The 19,171-nt window shown below is 37.5% G+C and overlaps 1 protein-coding gene across 4 annotated transcripts in view; it reads right to left on the reverse strand.

Moving 5' to 3' along the window:
• Usp25 (ubiquitin specific peptidase 25) overlaps window positions 1–16,907 on the reverse strand; it is a 133,664-nt gene extending 116,757 nt beyond the window's left edge. The window contains exon 1 of one of the 4 annotated variants that reach the window (XM_087208348.1): window positions 16,445–16,907. In XM_087208348.1, coding sequence (XP_087064474.1) covers window positions 16,445–16,489 — 45 coding nt within the window. In that variant the 5' untranslated portion in view covers window positions 16,490–16,907. The remainder of the gene's footprint in view (window positions 1–16,444) is intronic. The other 3 variants (XM_021256118.2, XM_021256119.2, XM_004842206.4) reach the window with 3 other exon arrangements.
• Window positions 16,908–19,171: the final 2,264 nt, after the last annotated feature.

The following is a 19,171-nucleotide window of genomic DNA, read 5'->3' on the forward strand; positions in this document are numbered from 1 at the left end:
GGAGGGTTGAACCTGTTTGTACTGCTCAACCAAGAAGGGTAAGACACAACGTCTAAAGATATTTGGTTGCTTGCAAGTACCACAAAAATCAATAAGTAAAAAAGTCAAGACTACATATAGGCCTTCAGATTCCTTCATGAATTTTTTTACTGCACAATGACATCCTTAACATCCTACTATGTGCAACATACAGTAATATGTACTTCAAGAATAACAAAGCATCCAGTAGCAATTTCAACATAAATTAACAATCAGTGGATTTCACCAAAATTCTTTCTCTCCCCAGTTGACCCGACCTAATGGTCTTTTAAAAATGTGTTCCAGTAAAAAAGACAACATATATTAACACCACTATAACTTTTTGAAGATGCAAAAAGGGGAATCATTGATTTAAGGAAAGATGATAAAGCATTTCTCATACCCTTATTTTACAAGACTGTTTGAAATGCTTCCAGTATATAATTTCACACAATACACACACACACACACACACACACACACACACACACACACTCTCTCTCAGAAGTTATTTTCATTTTATAGCTAACAGAGACATCAACCAAGAGATTAATATTAATAAATATGCAGAGGTAGGAATGACACTAGATCTTTCAAATTCCATAGTCCATATCCTTCATGCATTTTCTCAACTCCAATTAGTCAGTGAAAAATGAAAACCCTGTTATGTTAACATAAAATATTTAGGTAATGCTATGAGAAAACGAAATCATTACTGGCTACAAAGCAGAAAAAAATTTTGTGCTAACATCTGAGTGACTTAGGGTTAGGGTTAGGGTTAGAGTCAGGGCATAAATCAAAGTAAGTCACTGACTCCTTCAGGTCAATTTCCAAATATAAAGAAACATGGTTTTAGTACAAAGGAAGCCAAAGGTTTCCATCCTGGAGAAAAGTAAGAGCAATTCTTAGGAATGACTTCTAAAACAAAGCCTTCAAATTTTCCAAGAATACAAAAAAAAAAAAACTTGATACAAAATCCTGAAGTTCTTAAACTTCAGGATTATGTGTACTAAAGTGCTGACAAGCACTAACAGGCATTTCTAAGTTAACTATCCAAAAAAGAATACATTAATTCTGTCACCAGACAGGATCTTAGGAGGTCCCCCAAAAAGGAGATAGGGATTCTAACTCAGACCACCGTGTAGGCTCTTGACTCTCACATCAAAGAAAAAGAATTTCAGTATGTATCAGTGTGAGGAAGAGGCAGATTTATTTATTACATAGAACAGAAAGTAAGGGAGAATAGAAAAAGCACCCCGGCTTGAGTCACTGGAGTCAACGCTCTGGTGCAGGGGTTCAAACTGGCCTACTCACAAAAGAACAAAGCCAGTATTTACAGATTTTGGCAAGGTGGGCCAGGGTCCAGTCAATCATTATATCATTTCTGGTTTAATAGTTATGGAGGAATCCTTGCAACTTGGTGGGAAATTTGGTTCCCATAAGATCACTACTCTTGCATGGGTGGTTAAGGACAGCACCTACCTAGGTTTTCATCATAGAGCAATTGCTCCTGCTTGTGGGAAGGTGATCTCATCATGCAGTGGTCTGCAAGGCTTTGATTTTCATGGAGCCTCAGGAGATTGTAGGTTTGGAGACTTCTAGAGATCACTGGAGGTAAAGGGTACAGAACTGGACTTGTAAAAGCTGGCAGTTTGAGTGTCACTGAAAACCCCGAAAATCACTTCAGATACTCTTCATTTGGTGTCCTCACTGTTCAAAGAGGGTAAGCTAGACTAGGTAAACTTAGGGCCAATAAACCTTAAGTGATCATCATGCCTATGTGTAGAGTGAGAAGGGGCCTGACCAAAAGTTTTAAGGTAATAAAGGAAACAAAAAAAAAGAAAAGAACAGTTTTGTTGTCTCCTTTCTAACTTTATTTCCTCTATCCTACCTTAATTTTGCTTGCTGCCACAATGAGCAATCACACATACATTTATTTTTGCAAATACTTTGTGCACCTACTGAAAACTGTTCTACTTGTGTTATTTCACAACAAAAAATCCATAAAATTCAGAATTTCAAATACCCTATCCTTTGTAAGGGCAAAGGAAAGTTCCCTTCTTCCCTCTGAGGGTTAAATAGAATAAACTAAGTCAGGTAAAAGAGGAGAAAAGATATTCTAATTCATTAACTAGTAAAAGGAGGGGGGAAAAATCACAGCATGGGGAGAAGACACAGAAATGTGATCACCCACTAGCCCAACACAACTTAGAAACTTTTCTACACCTTTTTCTATAGAGGAAAGGGAGAACAGGGAATGTCAGGTGAGTAATAAATGATTTGTAGATCTCAATGGGCTCAAAGAACATATTATATCCTGGGACAAACTGGTCCCTAGAACAAATCATGATTTACAAATGGTTCTCTATGGGACTAAGATGCAAGACACTCATGTGTTAAGTCTGTCCAGGAGTGTCGATAAACATCAATCTGTTAATATGAATATAGAGTTTAGTCTTCTCTGGTTAATAAGACTTAGAGAAAATTGTCTTTAAAAAGACTCAAGAAAATTGTCCTCTTTTGATAGACTGAGTCAGGTAAATACAGGAACAATGCAGAATACCTCTAACTGTGTCAGGTGGAGGTGAAACAAGGGAAGGTCAGAGAGAGCTGGATTCTGAGGGAGGTAGGTTCCAAGGTGTCACAGCATATTAATCACCAGTGTTTGGAGTTTCATTTTCTCAGCCCCAACATCTTTAAGTGCACACCTGCATCTAAGCAGTTAGAATAAAGATGGTACAACTGGGGCTATGGAACCACTGCCCCACTGCTCACCAGAATCTGGGCAAAGGCCCAGGTCAACACCACCCCTACCCCTCAGCTGCAGTCAGTAGTGCCCTGAAAGGGCCAATGGGAGGCGCCTTAGGCCAGGATACATTTCAAATCCTCCAGCCCATTCCAAACCCAAATCATCTCTTCGTTTCTGCTCATGCCGTTCTCATTTTTGCCAGCATGTGCCCAGTTGCTCCAAGCGTCTCTTCCCCTTTAACGTCATTAAATTTAGCTGCTTTTTCCTTACCATCATGTATAACATGCAATTCTTTGTTCATGTCTAGGGAAAACCTGTCCCTAGACCCCATCACCCACTGTATCAATTATACAAACAAAAAAAGAAAACCTAATATCCTGAGGTTTTTGTATCTGTAATTTTAACCTTTTATTTTCCTTCAAATGTTAACATTCTATAATTTCTATGAGGAATTTCCCCAAAGTATAATCCTTAATCCTTTTCATAGTTTAAAGGACTCTAACTTTTAAAAGGCCCTCTGAGTCCCAGCATCTCTACCTTTATTTCTTGCATTATTTTGTGTGTCTTTCTCCTTGATTTTGTTTTTGTTTTGCTTACCTTAGCTTAGCTTAGGTTTGGTTTGATTTGTTTTGTTCAGTGGTGGTACATGAAATTGAACCAAGAGCCTTTGCACTGAACTACATCACAGCCCTTTTTTATTTTTTTATTTTTTCTGAGACAGGGTCTTGCTGAAACACTAAGTTGCCAGCTGGACTTGAACTTGAAATTCTCCTGCCTCACCCTCTGAGAGTGTTAGTGTTACAAGCAGGTGGCATTATTCCTGGTTCCTCTTTCATTCAGGGGCTAAAGAATATCACTCTCTTTCCTGATACAAAGGTTACATACTCAGGTGCCCCATATATCTAACCTTTATAGGATGGAGGTTTTCTTGGGACTTTTCAACAATATTGCAATAATGTAACATAGTATGTGGTTAATCACCAGATAGTAAATCCAAAGAAGGCAAGGATTATATTCACTATTATATTTGTATCACCTAGTACAGTGTCTGGCACAGAGTGAGTTCAGTCAATATTAACTGTAATAAGTGAATATAGTGGGTTTACAGAGAACTTGAGCAAGATCCATCACAGGGCTTTTTACAGGAAAAAGGCACTAACTAAATTTACTGCTCTTGAGAACAAGAAGTATACAGAAGTCAGGCCAACTAACTCATAATTTTCTAACTCTTCTAGATTCAGAAAGCACACAGATGAGGTATACTTACTGAGCATATTTTCTACACTTTCCTATAGTCTAGGTAGAATTCCATAGAAGGTCTCACTTTCTAATTCTGGCACTATCAATTTTACCTAAAGGAGAATGTATGATATAATGCTGTTGAAATTCCCTACTGCATATATTAAAAAAGCAAACTGAAACACAATGAAATTTTAAAGCATTTATTTGAAGAAACTACAATTCATGAATCAGAAAACTCCAAACCAGAAGTGATCCAGGAGCTTTATGCAAGAAACATAAGGGAGTGGTCTTTATAGGATGAACACAGAAGTAAAGCAAACAAAGTATTTTATTATGCAGTATACTTATTGCAGGTGTGGCGAACTTACGGCACATGTGCCTCAGCCGGCTGTTTATTATCACCAAAGCTCTAAAAGCTTCATCATCACTGCATCCTGTTGGAAAGTCCCTAGTTATATAAGCTTGCTAGTTGTTTGTGATTAATTGAATTTCATTCTGTTTTTAATACAGCCATTTGTAAGAAATAAATCAAGTTAAGTTTTACTTATATTTGTAAGTCAACCAAGGTTTAGGTGAAGCTATTGAGTTTTATCTGCTCAGGGATTCTTCAGGCCTGACCTCCATTTTTCATTTAATACCAAAATCCATATAGAAAAAGCATAAATAGTTCAAGGATGCTATATGAAGATTTTTCTCAATCTTGAAATAAATCAGTCATATACCTCTGGGGACATATAAATGTAAAGGCTTAGTAATCCCAGAAATTCTAAATTTAAGAAGTCTCAGGTCAGGGATTTATAGCTCAGTGGTTCCACCACCTGCCCTGCAAGCACAAGGACTGGAGTTTGATCCCCGGTACCAAAAAAAAAAGTCTCTCCCTATCTTTTTATTGAAGACTAGAGCTACAGCCAAGATTAAGCCTTTGTATAATCCAGAAAAGACACCTGAGAAAAAAATTAAACCCCCCAAAAATAAAAGATCCAATAAAAAAATGGGCAACTGAATAAATGTCTCTCAGAGGAAGAAGTATGGTCAATCAAAACATGAAAAAGTTCATCATCTGTGACCATTAGAGAAATGAAAAGTAAAACAACATTGAGATTCTTATTCCAGAAAGAATGGCTATCATAAAGAAATCAAATAACAACAAATGCTGCCAATACTGCTGGAGAAAAAGGAATCCATTTACAATGTTGGTGGGAATGTAAACTAGTATAGCCACCCTGGAAATCAGTATGGATTGGATATTCCTCAAAAAACTAAAACTAGAAATTCCATTTGACCTAGTTACTCCCCTTCCTGGTATCTTCTTGAAAGCGTTAAAGACATAATATTACAGTGATACATGCATACCCATGTTTGTAGCAGCACAATTCCTAGTAACTAAATCTTAGAAGTGGCCTATATGTCCATCAATAGATGAACGGACTTAAAACATGTGGTATTTATACACAATGGCCATAAAGAAGAATAAACTTGAGGCATTTGTAGGAAAACGAATATACTTGAGACCATGATGTTATCTGAAATACAAGTTTAAATATTCCATGCTTTTGCTAATATGAGAAACACAAAATATAAATAAAGAGCAAAGTTAAAGATGGATAATAAGAAATAGGGAGATACATCTTTTGCCAAAGGAGGGGACCAAAAGATAGAGGAAAGGAGAAAGGAGCAGAGGGGAAAGGGATGAAAAACAAGATGTGTTATGTACATTACCAACTCCACAGGAGGAATGCCATCATTACACACCACAAAAATGTACTAATAAAAAATAAAAATTGAAAAAGAAAAGAAAACTGAGATAATTTATATGAAGCTGATAGCAAAGAACAATGGATATATATAACTGATCCTAGGTAAGTGTTGGTTTCCATCCTTCCTCACCAGCATTCTTAGCCTGATCACCAAACCCTTCAACCATATCTGCACTGTATTGATGGCCCTCAATAAATTCCCCATCCTTTTTAGCTGCCAGATAAAAGAAATGAATCATAAGTAGAAACTCTAAATGTAATTCTCCCCCAAAACATTGTTTCACAGCACTATAACATAAATTCATACAGAATTAAATACATTTTGGGGCCAAATAAGAATCCTCATATAAGGAAACAATGTTTCTATGGAATATACATTTTCAGTTCCAAAAACTCAACTGGTAAATTCTTTTGGAACATGGTCTGTATTTAAATGAGAGTATGTTCACTCTGGAAAACATGCAGATGGTCAAATCTTTTGTTAATCAAATCATATCTTTGAATTACCAAATGTGCTATTTAAATAAACTGTATTTCACTTGTTCTTGATGTTAATAATCAAGATTCCTAACACAGCTCTCTCTTGTCCAATTAAATCTTTATGTATCTCTAGTTTGTACTGTACTTAAATTCTCATAATTAATTTGCAGGCCAAAAATAAGCTTTCTCATACTAATGAACAAAGAAATATGTTCAAAACACAACTCTCAAACTAAAATGCTGTAAAATTTTTAGCAGTTATATATGTCATGAACAATTCTTTGACACAGTTTGGGGGTCATATTTAATTACATACTTTAAGATACCTTACAGGCTATGAGAAACTCATCTATCATGCAAGGTGTAATAAAATGTTCTATACTCTCTTTCTCTCTCAAGCCCATAGAAGAGCTGTTGGCAGGAAAGTCCCCGCCTGTGACACCTTAGCAAACTATTCCTATCCAATGAGTCGTATCACAATTTCTCCAACAAGAATGAAATCAGAGACACTTTGGGCTCCTAGACATCCTTGACCAAGTTGGTTCCTTCCTTTAATCTTAGGATTTTTCTTTATCCTTTAGTAGCTAGTCATCTGCTATTAGTCAATATTTCTTTATATTAAGCCTTCTCTGTTCTGATTTTTATATTTTCTGTATCCTGATTGGACGTGATAAAATTTCCTCAAAAGCAATGTATGTGTTCTAACAATGTATTAATGATATAATTCTGTATCTTTTAAGAGACTAAATCTCAAAAACAACTAGGAAGGTAAATTTTAACCATGTATGCTCAGGTGTATACTACGATAGTATTTATTGAGCACTTGGAGCATATAAAGCACTATCAATTTCATTAAGAAATAACTGATTAAATCACTGGTGACTGAGCTCACTCTGCAGACCCTTCCCTTCCCTGGAGGTTGAGCTGGGGGGTGAAATTTCTAACTCTGAACACTGTGTTTAGTTTTTATGGTAAGCAGCCCCTATTCTGAAGCTACCTTACCTCTACTCCTCGCCCCCCCCCACACACCTGTCATCTCATTAGCATATAAAACACATTAAATTCCCAGAGTTTTAGGGACTGAGCCAGAAGTGGGGGGAGGGACTCTACAGCTAGCCACATAAAGCCACTTGTAGTTAACAGAAGGCATTAAATCATGTTACACTTCTTTGTCCTTGCTCATAGACATCTTTTAACCTGAAAAAATACCTTCAGTCCACCTAAACATTTTCAAAAGTTTATTTCAATTATTACCTGCTCTTTGATACCTTGCCTACTCTTCCTAGATCCTTTCCTTAGCCTTTCCTGTATACACAGTATTTCACCTAACTTATAATATCATATGGGCTTTTCTGGCTCACACTACAACCAAACTACAAGCTTTTGTGTGTTATTATTTATTCCTCAATCTGTTTAAAACACACTAAATGAATAGATGGACAAGATACTGACTGCTAACTGGGTATTTAAACAGAAATGTACAAAGGCTTTTAAAAACCTTAGTCTAAAGTTATAGCAAAGATGTAACAAATTTATTTTGGATATACAAAGTTGGTACCAATGAACACACATGTCAGAAAGTAATCAAAGACAGAGCTTATGAAGTAGAAAATGGAAAATCAGATTATAAATCTTAGGAAAACTACCACACTTAAGAAGCAGACACACAGTGTGTTTTATTAGCAACTAAGTTATCTCATGCTTTATATCCCACAGGCAAATAGTTTAAATATATATATATTTTTTTGAGCTAACAAACTCCCAGATTTATTGGCAATAGTTAGGCCTCCTTACTGCTGTTTTTACTCAATAATTCTCACTTTCTTTGTGTTTGTAATAAGCTTTTAAAGATAGTACTTAAAATTTTGACAACATACCTGAAAAGGTTTAAAACAAAAAGTATTGAGACTGGGAGTTGGGAGGACGGATGGAAGAATGTTGAAGTACCAGCCTGAGAGAAAACAAGTAGGCAGCTACATCTTTGGGCAATAAGAGGAGGAAAGTAAGTCAAGGAAGCTGCTATAGTCCTTGAGATAAGAAGGTAGGATATGTAGGCAAACTAGGTACAACCAAAGACAGCAATGGATCTGAATAAAAACTGACCCTAAAATTCATTATACCTTCATTATAATGCAGTTCTCTAATAAAATCTCCTCCCAAAAGGGAACATAAAACATTTTTAACTACATGTTAGATCACGTGCAATCTCAGACACACGCCAAAACTAAACCCCAACCTATCTGGAGACCCCTGGCCCTTCTAGAAAAAATGAATAATTAATAATATTCCTTTGGGACCCCACAACAGTGGAATACATCCTTTGTTAAGTGCTTCTCTGTCTATGGAGAAGCGAGCTGTTTGGAGTAGCCAACTTTTCTGTCTCTTCCTGGGGCTGCCTATTGGATAGTCAACTTCGTTTCTTTTCTATAATAAATAAACTTTCCAATTTAAAGCTTCTGCCTATAAAGTCATGAAGTTGCTTCAGTTTTAATCTCCATTAACACTGAAGGAAGCACCTGTGCTAGTTAGTGACAGTATAACAATCTCACAGAAGGCAGAAATAATTACACAACAGTTATTACTCCAGTATAATGGGACTGTCTCTTGATGTCTGCAAAAGCAGTTAGCACACTCCACAGCTTATCTCACTCACTTCTGATTGCCCAGACATTCGATATGTTCACAAGGCAAAATACTCACAAATTCTCATAAATATTTATTTAGCACTAACATAAAGTAAGCTGTAACTGTTAACTCTCACAGCAAGTTTATTCCCCTCTACATGAAATCACACACTGTTTAGTACAAACCTCTGCTTGAGACACTGCAGGAACTACATTTACTGAGCTACAGAAAAAGAATAAAGTTCTAAACTATCATCAAAATTTGGGGCACATCTATGAAGATTTCAAAACAAAGGCCAAGAACACCACAATGATATGATGGTTAGCACTGAGGACGAGGCTCACTGATGTACTATGAAGACAACAGCCTCCCAAACATAAACATTAATAATATATTACAAGAATATCCTAAAATACATACATTAATTTCCTTAGCTGAAGTTATAAGTTCCAACTCAGCTTCATCTCTCAAAGTGCCAAGTTAGACCCTCTGTCAAATTCCGTTAATCCTGCTATTCTGAATTTTCCTAGTTTTGCAGCTTTGGTTGTATCTAAGTTATTAGCTGGTCTTTGACATTGGTGCATAAAACCTATACAACATAACATAATAAATGTATGCCTTCCTTATTTTTAAGCAAGAAACAGTAAAACTATAAATATACTTAAATTCACGAAAGAGAATCCCTTGAAACCTGTTCTCCTTCGGAACAATCCCAACTGAAGGATAAAAAATACTGTCTCAGATGGAGAATCAATACCAAGATGGGAGAACTGTTCAACAAAGATACTGGTGCTTAGGAGGAAGATGAGTTTCACATATTCAAATAATACACAAATCGAATCCAAGTAGATTGAGATTTAAATGCTGAAAGAAAAGCAAGAAAAATATTGAGGACATAAATGAGAACATATTTACGAAACAGACACCTAAGTTCAAACAACAGAAAAGCTACGGGAAACTGTAGTCCCAGCTACCCTACCTGGGAGGCTCTAGCAGGACAATCACTTAAACCACAGAATTCAGGCCCATCCTGGAGAACAAAGGACATTATAAATTGAGTAAAAGGACAACCAACAATTTAAAAAATATTTTTTGCCAAATATATATGTGAAAACAAATGAAGTGCTATCTGTGTTCCCTCTAAGGCCCATATGTTAAAAGCTAGGTCCACAGCCCAAGATGCTACTAAGAAATGGAGAGCCTTTTAAAGGGTGGGACCTAGTGGAAGGAAGTTAGGTCACTAGGATCATGACCTGGAAGGGTATACTGGAATCCCAGTCCCTTCCCTTCCCCATGTATCTATTTATTGCTTCACAGCCACAATGAAATACACAATTTCCTCTGCCATGTGCTCCTACCATAATGTACTACTTTGCCACAGACACAAATGCAACAAAGCCAACTGACCATGAACTGAAACTTCTAAGACTATGAGTCTAAATAAACCTTTCATCTTTTTAGCTTTATTAGCTTAGATATTTTATTACAGTAATAGAAAACTGACTAACCCAAGTCCTATCTAAAGAAATTCTTCAAATCAGAAAGAAAAAAGTCAAATCCTCTACCTAAAAATGGTCAAAAGAAACAAATGTGAATTTCATAGAAGAGAAACACAACAGTCTATAAACATACAAAAAAGTCCTAATTCATTGGCAGTAGGATGGTTGTGATATATCCAAATGTATGAACGGACTACCACATAAAAATTATAAGAAAATATTAGCAATGTAAGAACAAAAGAAAACTTCAACTTGGTACAAGTCATCTTCAAAAGTAAATGCAGTTAAGATTATACTTAACAATGAAATATTTTCCACATAAAATCAGGAGCAAGGCAAAGATGTCTGTTATCTCCAATTCCACATTTTGCAAGAGGGAGACCGCAGTGAGTAATTAAACAAACCAAAATAAAAAGAAAAGAAAAGAAAAAAAAGAAAGGAGAAAATGCATAAAGATTATGAAATAACAAAACTACTGGAACTAATAAGGAAAATTTAACAAGGTCACAAGACAAAAACAACATACAAAATTAAACCATTATTCTATAAATCAGCAAAGAAAAATAGAATATAAAACTAAATTGAAAATACCATTTACAATAGTATCAAAAATCAACTCTCACAAAAGATATGCAAAGACTTATGAACTTTACTGTTAAGAAATTAAAGAAAGCCTGAATAAATGGAGACACATGGGATGTTCTTGGATGGAAATACTAAAATACTGTTAGGCTATTGATTCACTCAAAATTGGTCTATACATTAAACACAATTCCATTTAAAAATTCCAGCTGGCTCTTTATCGAACTGTACAAAGAATTTTAGAATTTTATATAGAAATCCAGAAAGAGAGCACGATTTAGCGCAGTGGCACTGCGCCTGCCTCACAAGCTCAAGGCCCTGAGTTTGATCCCCAGTACCGGGGGAAAAAAAGAAAAAGAAATGAAAAAAGAGTAAGAATAGCCAAAACCATTTATCAAAACAAAGTTAACTTCACATACTAATTTCAAGACACATTTCAAAGCCACAATAATCAAGACAATATGGTATAACATAAGGATAAAATAAAACAATAAATATGATTAATTAATTTTCTATAACTATATTAAGGTAATTCAATGAAGAAATGATTCTTTACAAAAGTACTGTAACAACTAGATAACCATATGATATAAATGAACCTTAATTTTTACACCTCAAAAAAAAAATGAATCCCAAATGGATTACAGGCATAAACATAAAAACTAAAATAAAAATACTAGAAGGAAATATAGGAAAAAATGTAAACTAACATTCAAAAAATTAGGTTAAAACACTAATCATAAAAGCAGCCAGCCATGGTGGTACATGCCTGTAATCCCAGCACTTGGGAGGCTGAGGCAGGAGGATATCTTGAGTTTGAGCTCAGCCTGGGATACAAAGTTGAGTTCAAGACCAGCCTGAACAACAAAGTAAGATTCTGTCTCAAAAAAACCAACCAACTGAATGAATGAATGAATGAATGAAAAAGCAAGGCAACTTGAACAGTACTTAAATATTTTTAATTCAAAGAAAATGGTAAGAAAAACATAAGCCACATACTGGAAGAAAATATTTGCAAATTACATGTATCTGATAAAAGACATTCAGAACATACAAACAATTCCTATAACTCAATAGCAAGAAGATAACCCAAATAAGAAACTGACAAAGTTGAACATGTTAAGCACTGGGTTCTCCATACTTCCCCTACTATACACTCAGCCTGCATTTCACCCCTCCTCCTTTTTTACCACCCCCCTCATAGCACTGAACCCTGACCTTTGGAGGCTGCTCTGATACTTATATCCCCACAGTCATGCATGGTAGTACATGCTTGTAGTCCTGTCTACTCAGGATGCTGAGGGCAGAAGATTTCAAGTTTGATGCCAGCCTGAGAAATTTAGCAAGACTCTGTCTCGCAATAAAATAAAAAAGGCTACGGATATAGCTGAGTGATAGCATATCTGCCTAACGTGTGAGGGCGTGGGTTGTTCTATCCCAAAGTGCCACAAAATTTAATTAATGAAACACTACAATTACATTTTATTTTGTGAAAATATCAGTACCTGGTTTTTACCTTTAGCAACATCTGTAACCATTTTTAGACTGTGAAGAATAATTAGCTGCTGTTACTGCTTATGTGCTGAGAATGTATAATTATATAACACATGAGTAGCAAAATCTTTTTTTTTTTTTTTTTGGTACCAGGGATCGAATTCAGGTCCTTGCGCTTGCAAGGGGCAGTGGAACCACTGAGCTAAATCCCCAGGCCACGACCAGCAAAATCTTAAAAATCCTCTGAAAAACAGTCAACAGCCACAAGAAAGAATGTTCAAAACTGTTAGTCATTAGGAAGATACAAATGCATACCAAGAGTTATCCCTAGAATGGCTGAAACATTAAAAAGTTAACAAGAACAAGTGTTGAAAAAATGAAGACTAAGTGGAATTTCTCATCTTCTGCTAATGAGAATGTACAATACTACAATCCCTTTGGAAAACAATTTAGCAATATCCTGTAACAATTCTACTGTTATATATTTGCCCAAGAGAAATGTAAACATGTCTACCCAAAGACCTGCTTCCAAATGTACATGTAACATTACACATAACAGTGAAAAAATGCAAACAACCCAGAGGTCCATCAACAGGTACATGCATATACCCGGTGGAACTATTCATATAATATTACTTAGTAACAAAAGAAACAAATTACATGAAATAATATACAACCTACCCAACATCATAGCTTAGCCTACTATAAATGTGCTCAGAATATTTACAATGGCCTACAGTTGGGCAAAATCATGTAATATAAACAATGTAAAGTACTGAATACATGTATCCAAAAAACACTGGCAACATGGTACATTGTGAATTACTGGTCATTTACCCTTGAGTTACTGACTGGCATCTGTGGTTTACTGCTGCTGCTCAGCATCTCAAGAGAGTATCTACGGTATATCACTAGCGTGGGAAAAGATCAAACTTCAGAATTCAAAGTACAGTTTCTACTGAATGTGTATCATTTTCACACTGAAAATCTAAGACTATCTGTCTTGTGATAATTCAACCCCTAAAGAACCCATGCAATCAGTTTACATACGTGTTAAAGACACTTCATGTTTAAGAACTCTAAATTTCAAACAGTGATCCTCATACTTTAATGTAAAAGAATCATCTGATATTCTTAAAATGCAACAGTCTAGCTCTCAAAAGTTGTGAAATAACAGGTACCCGACAAAGCACAAACACAAAAAAACTGTGCGCTTTTGGCAAGCCTTATACCTAACAATAGTAAAAAAAAAAAAAAAAAAAAAATACACTACAAAAAATTCTCCTCAAAACCTACATTAATAGGACTAAAGAAACAAGAAAAACATTGCTAGATATTTAAAACATTAACAGCTCAAGGGATCAGACTAAAAATGAAGCAGTGTGTATTTCAAAAGTGGAGCTAATTAAGGTAAAAGGAGGAGAAAACCGAAAAATTAGTCATCACATACACGAAACAATATATCATGATGAAGAAATTATTATTAGGAATTAACACAAGTCTGCCAAAATAAATACAAATGCTTTTCCCTTTATAGATTCAACTTCTACAATAAATTCCACAATAAAAATCAACTTTCAAATGATCTTCCTGCCCACATTACATAGTAATATTCCTAAACTAGCTTTCTTCACAAGCCAAGAATCGTTCTTATACAATATAAACCAATAACTATAGGTAGGAAAAAAGCAAGTAAATGCTGAAGGAGAGCAATACTCTTTCTCCAAACACACAAGGACAAAAATTAAAGATTGTTTGAGGTCAGCCTGGGCTACCTAGCAAGTTCAAGGCCAGCCTGACCTACACCACTCTACAACAACAGAAAAAAATCTTGAAAATATCAGAAAACCCTTCCAATCACCACAATATTATAACTACTTAAAAATATATAACCAAACACAGACACACCACATTTTTTAAGAAGAGTGAAAAACCAGCTGAATTTTTGGCTCTACGGCATACACTAAGGCACCTCTCCTCTAACAGATAATCCTTACAGTTTCTAAGTGAAAGAGTTTTAATTTAGTTTCTTCTAAAGTGTAAAGTTCACTTCCTGGTTAGCAGCTGAAGTGTGCATCCTACTTCCTACTTGTTGGATTTAAATCTGTCAACTTAGCTGAGGTAGTTGGTTTCAAATATTTATAATCCTTTAAATATTAATAGTTCTGATATGGTTAACAAAATAATAGCGTAGTAACACATTTCAGCATTTCCTTCTTTAGAAAAAACGTTAAGAAAACTCATGATAGAAATATAAAAATAATTACATGCTCTAAAAATTTTCCCAATATCAATGAAAAGATCATACACATACTAAAATTAATACCATAATGGTCATATTTTGTATTTAAAACGCCCTTTGTATAAGAAGGCGGCTCATTAAACTAGCAAATTAGACTTGATGACCAAGATCAGTTTCAGTAATTTGATTCTTGACCCCACAATTTTTTGCATGCATCTCTGAACCATGCAAGAGTTAGTATTATTGGACTCTAATTTAAGGAAACAGGTGAGTCAAAATCAATCTTAAAAAAACTCACAAACTTCTTGCCATTTTTTAAGCTTAAGAGATGTAAAAAATGAACTATATCCCCCACTCTAAAACAGGTTTAACTATTCCAACAGAGAAGACAGTTACAAACAAAATGCTACCAAGTCTTTCAACTATTGCTTAATATTCATAAGACCACATAATACTTCGTTAAGTCTTAATTCTATACTGTACTCAATGTCAAACACTAAAGGGTAAAGTATTTAAACCCCAATACCTAGGATTAGGAAGTAAACTATTTCAAATCCCCGTTATTAAATCTTGAATTATTTCGCTGTAATAAATCGCAGTCTGCAAATAATCCTAATTTACCAGTAACATCAATGAACAAGAGTTTAAAAAAAAAAAAAACTTTCCCAAAGTACCTAAAATAATAATGCACTATCTCTGCTTTCCAAAACTCTTGAGCATTTTCAATTACCTCTAGTATCATAAAATTTTTTAAATGATCTCAAAGAAAAAATTAATCAGGTTGTTAGTATATAATCCATTTTGGTACACATGCTTTATTCTAAAGGCAAGCACAGGTACACTACAACAGTATGCCAAAACTACAACAGGGTGGGGCATTCATTACCCAGATGAACCAAGTATAAAACTGTAGTTTGACGGTTATTCACAAATCTAATTACCCCCCAAATTCCAGCACCACAAAGACAGTTCCTCTTTGCCCAAAATTATGTTCACACAAATTGGAAAATTTTTAAAAATTAAAAATCAAGTCATAGCCAACTACCCTTCAGAGTATTGTGCAAGCCATGATAGTGCACTTAAGATTCTGAAAGCAAAATCTAAAGTGGACAGGTGATATCTCAGTATTCACACCATTCACAAATATTTTTCCTTTACATTTTCGCCTGAAGTGAGTGACCATTTGAATGCAGGCCGGTGCGAGAGTAAAGGGTGAACGACAGAACAAGGTCAAACTTAGGGGACAAAAGATTCTTGGAATAACATAGCCAGAAAGGTTTTCAATCTTAAGGGTTTCTATACTCAGGGGAAAAAAAAAAAGGAAGAAAGAAAGCAAATCGTGTACGTGCACCTAGAAACTTCAACTGACCAATGCACCTGCCTGTAAAGGCAGGCAACTCAATTTTGGTGGAGATCTTTTCGCAGAATAGCAGGCCTGGAACATTACTCCCTTCGAAACCTAAACTGTGTTCAAAGGGATAACAACTGGTATTCTTTGCTTTAAAAAAGAAAAAAAAAAGCTGGAGAGTATAAAGTTTAATTAAGAATCCGTATAGAGGACTGGAGGAATGCGAGGGTCGCTCTCTTTACCTGGCACCATCTGTCACAAGAAAACAAACGGCAGGAGGAAGTGGACTGAAACCCGCAAACTGCACCCGGCTCGCACGCGCGGCAGCCAGCAGCGAGCCCCGAAGCCCGGCCGGGGCGGCGCGCGGCGGGAGCAAGCCCGGGCCCGGCCGGGAAGCGGCGGCCTCACCTTCTGCGCCGCGCTCTGCTGCAGCACATTCTGCTCCACGGTCATGGCCCCGCGGCGGCGGCGGCGGCGGCGGCGGCGCCCGGCTGCTCGGCTGCTCGCGCTCCGCCGAGCTCAGTCAGGGGCCGGTTGGCCGCGGAGGACAGCGACCCCGCCAGCAAGGAGCGAGAGCGGCGGCGGCGGCGGCGGCGGCGGCGGCGGCGGCGGCGGCAGGGGCAGGCGGCGAGGGCCACGGCGGCCGCCCCCACACTCGGCGCGGCCACCCTCAGCGCGGCTCGCCGCCGCGGCCCAGGCCGGGAGCGGGCGGCAGACGGCGGGGCGCGGGAGGGCGAGAGTAAGCCGGGCGGCGTCACGAGTTTGCGCGCTCCCTCGCGGGCTGCTCGTGGGCCACTGCTGCTGGGAAGGGAGTGAGGGACGGAGGGTGCGGCCGACCGGAATGGCGCTGTCCTCCTCCCTCCGCGACTCCTCCTCCCCCCGCGACTCCTCCTCCCCTCCCCTCCCCCAACCGCCGTCACCGCCCCCGCCTGGCGGCTCCTCCCCCGCAGAGCCCCGCCCGCCGGCCGCCCTAACCCTACATTGTGACCCGAGGGGCGGTGGGGCGGTGGGGCGGGGCGGGGCAGGGCAGGAAGGGGAGGGGCTGCTCGAGCCCCGGCCCGCCCCTTCCCCGCCCCCCCGCGGGCCTGGCGCTCCCGGGAGGGGCTGGGGGCGGGGGCGGGGGCGGGGGCGCCCCGGCAGGCGGGGCTGGGGCCTCCCCTGCGGCAGGTTGCACAATGCTGGTTTTAGGCTCTGCTAAACTCCGGGCCAGGGTGGCTACTGCCTTCCTACCTACGCCCAAGATCGTGGGTTCGCCCTCTGGGCCAAGGCCTCCAAAACAAACATATCCCTCCCTACCTGTGAGGTTCCCAAGCCCTACAAGGTCCCAAACTCCTGCTTCTTTTTTGTCACCTGTCTCCTCCCCTGGCCTTTCTAGGAATTTCACTAGCAATGAACTTGCCCGAATACAAAAGTCAAATAAGCAAAGGACTTTCAGAAATCTTTAGGCTGGGATGTACTTTTCTTAGAACCTCTCATTCCAGACGTGAGTATTGACTTCTGGCGTCTACTTTCTGTATTGGAATGTGTTCCATTCGGTGGTAGGTGCTGGAGAAACGAGACTGCTTACCTAAGATTCAATATAAATGAACAGTCTATAAGGCAGACATTGCAAAGAATCACTGCCTAGTAGATAGAAAACTCTAACAGCTCACTTGCCAATTTAAGCAAACAGCTACCAAGCATGGAGTACTCTGCTAAATATGGCAAACTTAACAATGAGAAAGCAATCTGGAGTAGCAAAAATATCTTGAGTTGCACCAGCTAATCTAGAGACTGAGTGTGCAATGGTGGAAAAGAATAGTCGGGGTGTATTGTTACAAATACAATGTGCACGCGAATCCGTGGTAACAAGTAAGCAAGCCTGGTGAAGGATACTTGGAATATTATCTGTTATTATTCGATCATAGTAACTCATAAGGGCTTTGTCACAGTTCTTTCCAGTTTAAAACCATCTCTGGATGTCTTCAGCCATTTTTTGTGATCTTTCCCGTGAATTCTCCCACTGTATTTGTTTGCTCATTTGATTTAGAAAAGTTTATTTTATTGATGTCCTATATACTTGCCAAAAACCCTGAAAAGTTATGAAATGGTTAGAAACAAAGAATTGTAGGGATAATGCAACTGTTCTTATTCAAAACATCAAACTACGAGAACACTGAGACTCAAAGTCAAAAATGTATATTAGAGATCATTTTTCCTCATTTATAGACAAGTTTCTTCTCTTCCTCACTTATAGACTAACTTCATGTCTCTAAGATATTACAGGGTTATTTTTTAGAAAACCAGATCTACCAGATACAGAAGTTTACGTATTATATGGTTTCTCTAATGTGACGGACATACAGTATCAATAATTTAAAGAGCAAAATAAAACAGAAATGTTAGGAAACAGGGATGTAAACTGTGGAGATGGGAGGAGGCTCTGGGGAAGAAGAGAAAGGGGAGCTGGGAAAGAAGAGTAAAATGAACATGCAATTCCTGTGTACTATAAAAATGTAGTATTAATAAAAATTTTTAAAGAAAATCAGGTTTTTTATCTAGTACTTTGATTTTTTAAAAGATATTATCAGACACTACAGTTTAATTTCAAGAACTTGGCAATTACTCTAAGTTTTTTAGTTTTACAAAAAAAAAAAATCTTGCTAGTGCTTTCTACATAATCAGACACACACTCAAAAAAACCTCTCTATAGAGCAAGAATATTTGCCAATTTAGATCATCCATTTCCTGTTTATATCTGATGGCTTCCTACTTACTTAACATTTTTAAAAAATAATAATTGTCATAGGTAGGATTTTGAGAGGAAATTTTCTGTTTTCCTTATCGGCCTTCCTTTTTAGAAAGCTTATAATTGGAATGAATAATTAGAGGGTGGAAATTAGAAATTGAGATAAATTGGCACATAGAACCCATTGCCAGGACTTAGTCATTTTCAAAATTTGCTACTGTGACAATTTTGATGCTCATGAATCAGCTTTAATATGCACAGTTGTTGAAGCTATATTTGCTTAGAATATCATTTTTATGACTCCTAAATTGTTACGTTATCATTGACTGTCAAGTAAAAACACAAAGTGATAGGATCCATATAAAATGAAACATTTGGCTTTTAACCTACTATGGTTTGAATGTGTC

This window comes from Heterocephalus glaber, unplaced genomic scaffold, assembly GCF_053883595.1.
Source record: "Heterocephalus glaber isolate CG9 unplaced genomic scaffold, H.glaber_assembly_v1.0 deba00000122, whole genome shotgun sequence".
NCBI classification, from domain to species: Eukaryota; Metazoa; Chordata; class Mammalia; order Rodentia; family Bathyergidae; genus Heterocephalus; species Heterocephalus glaber.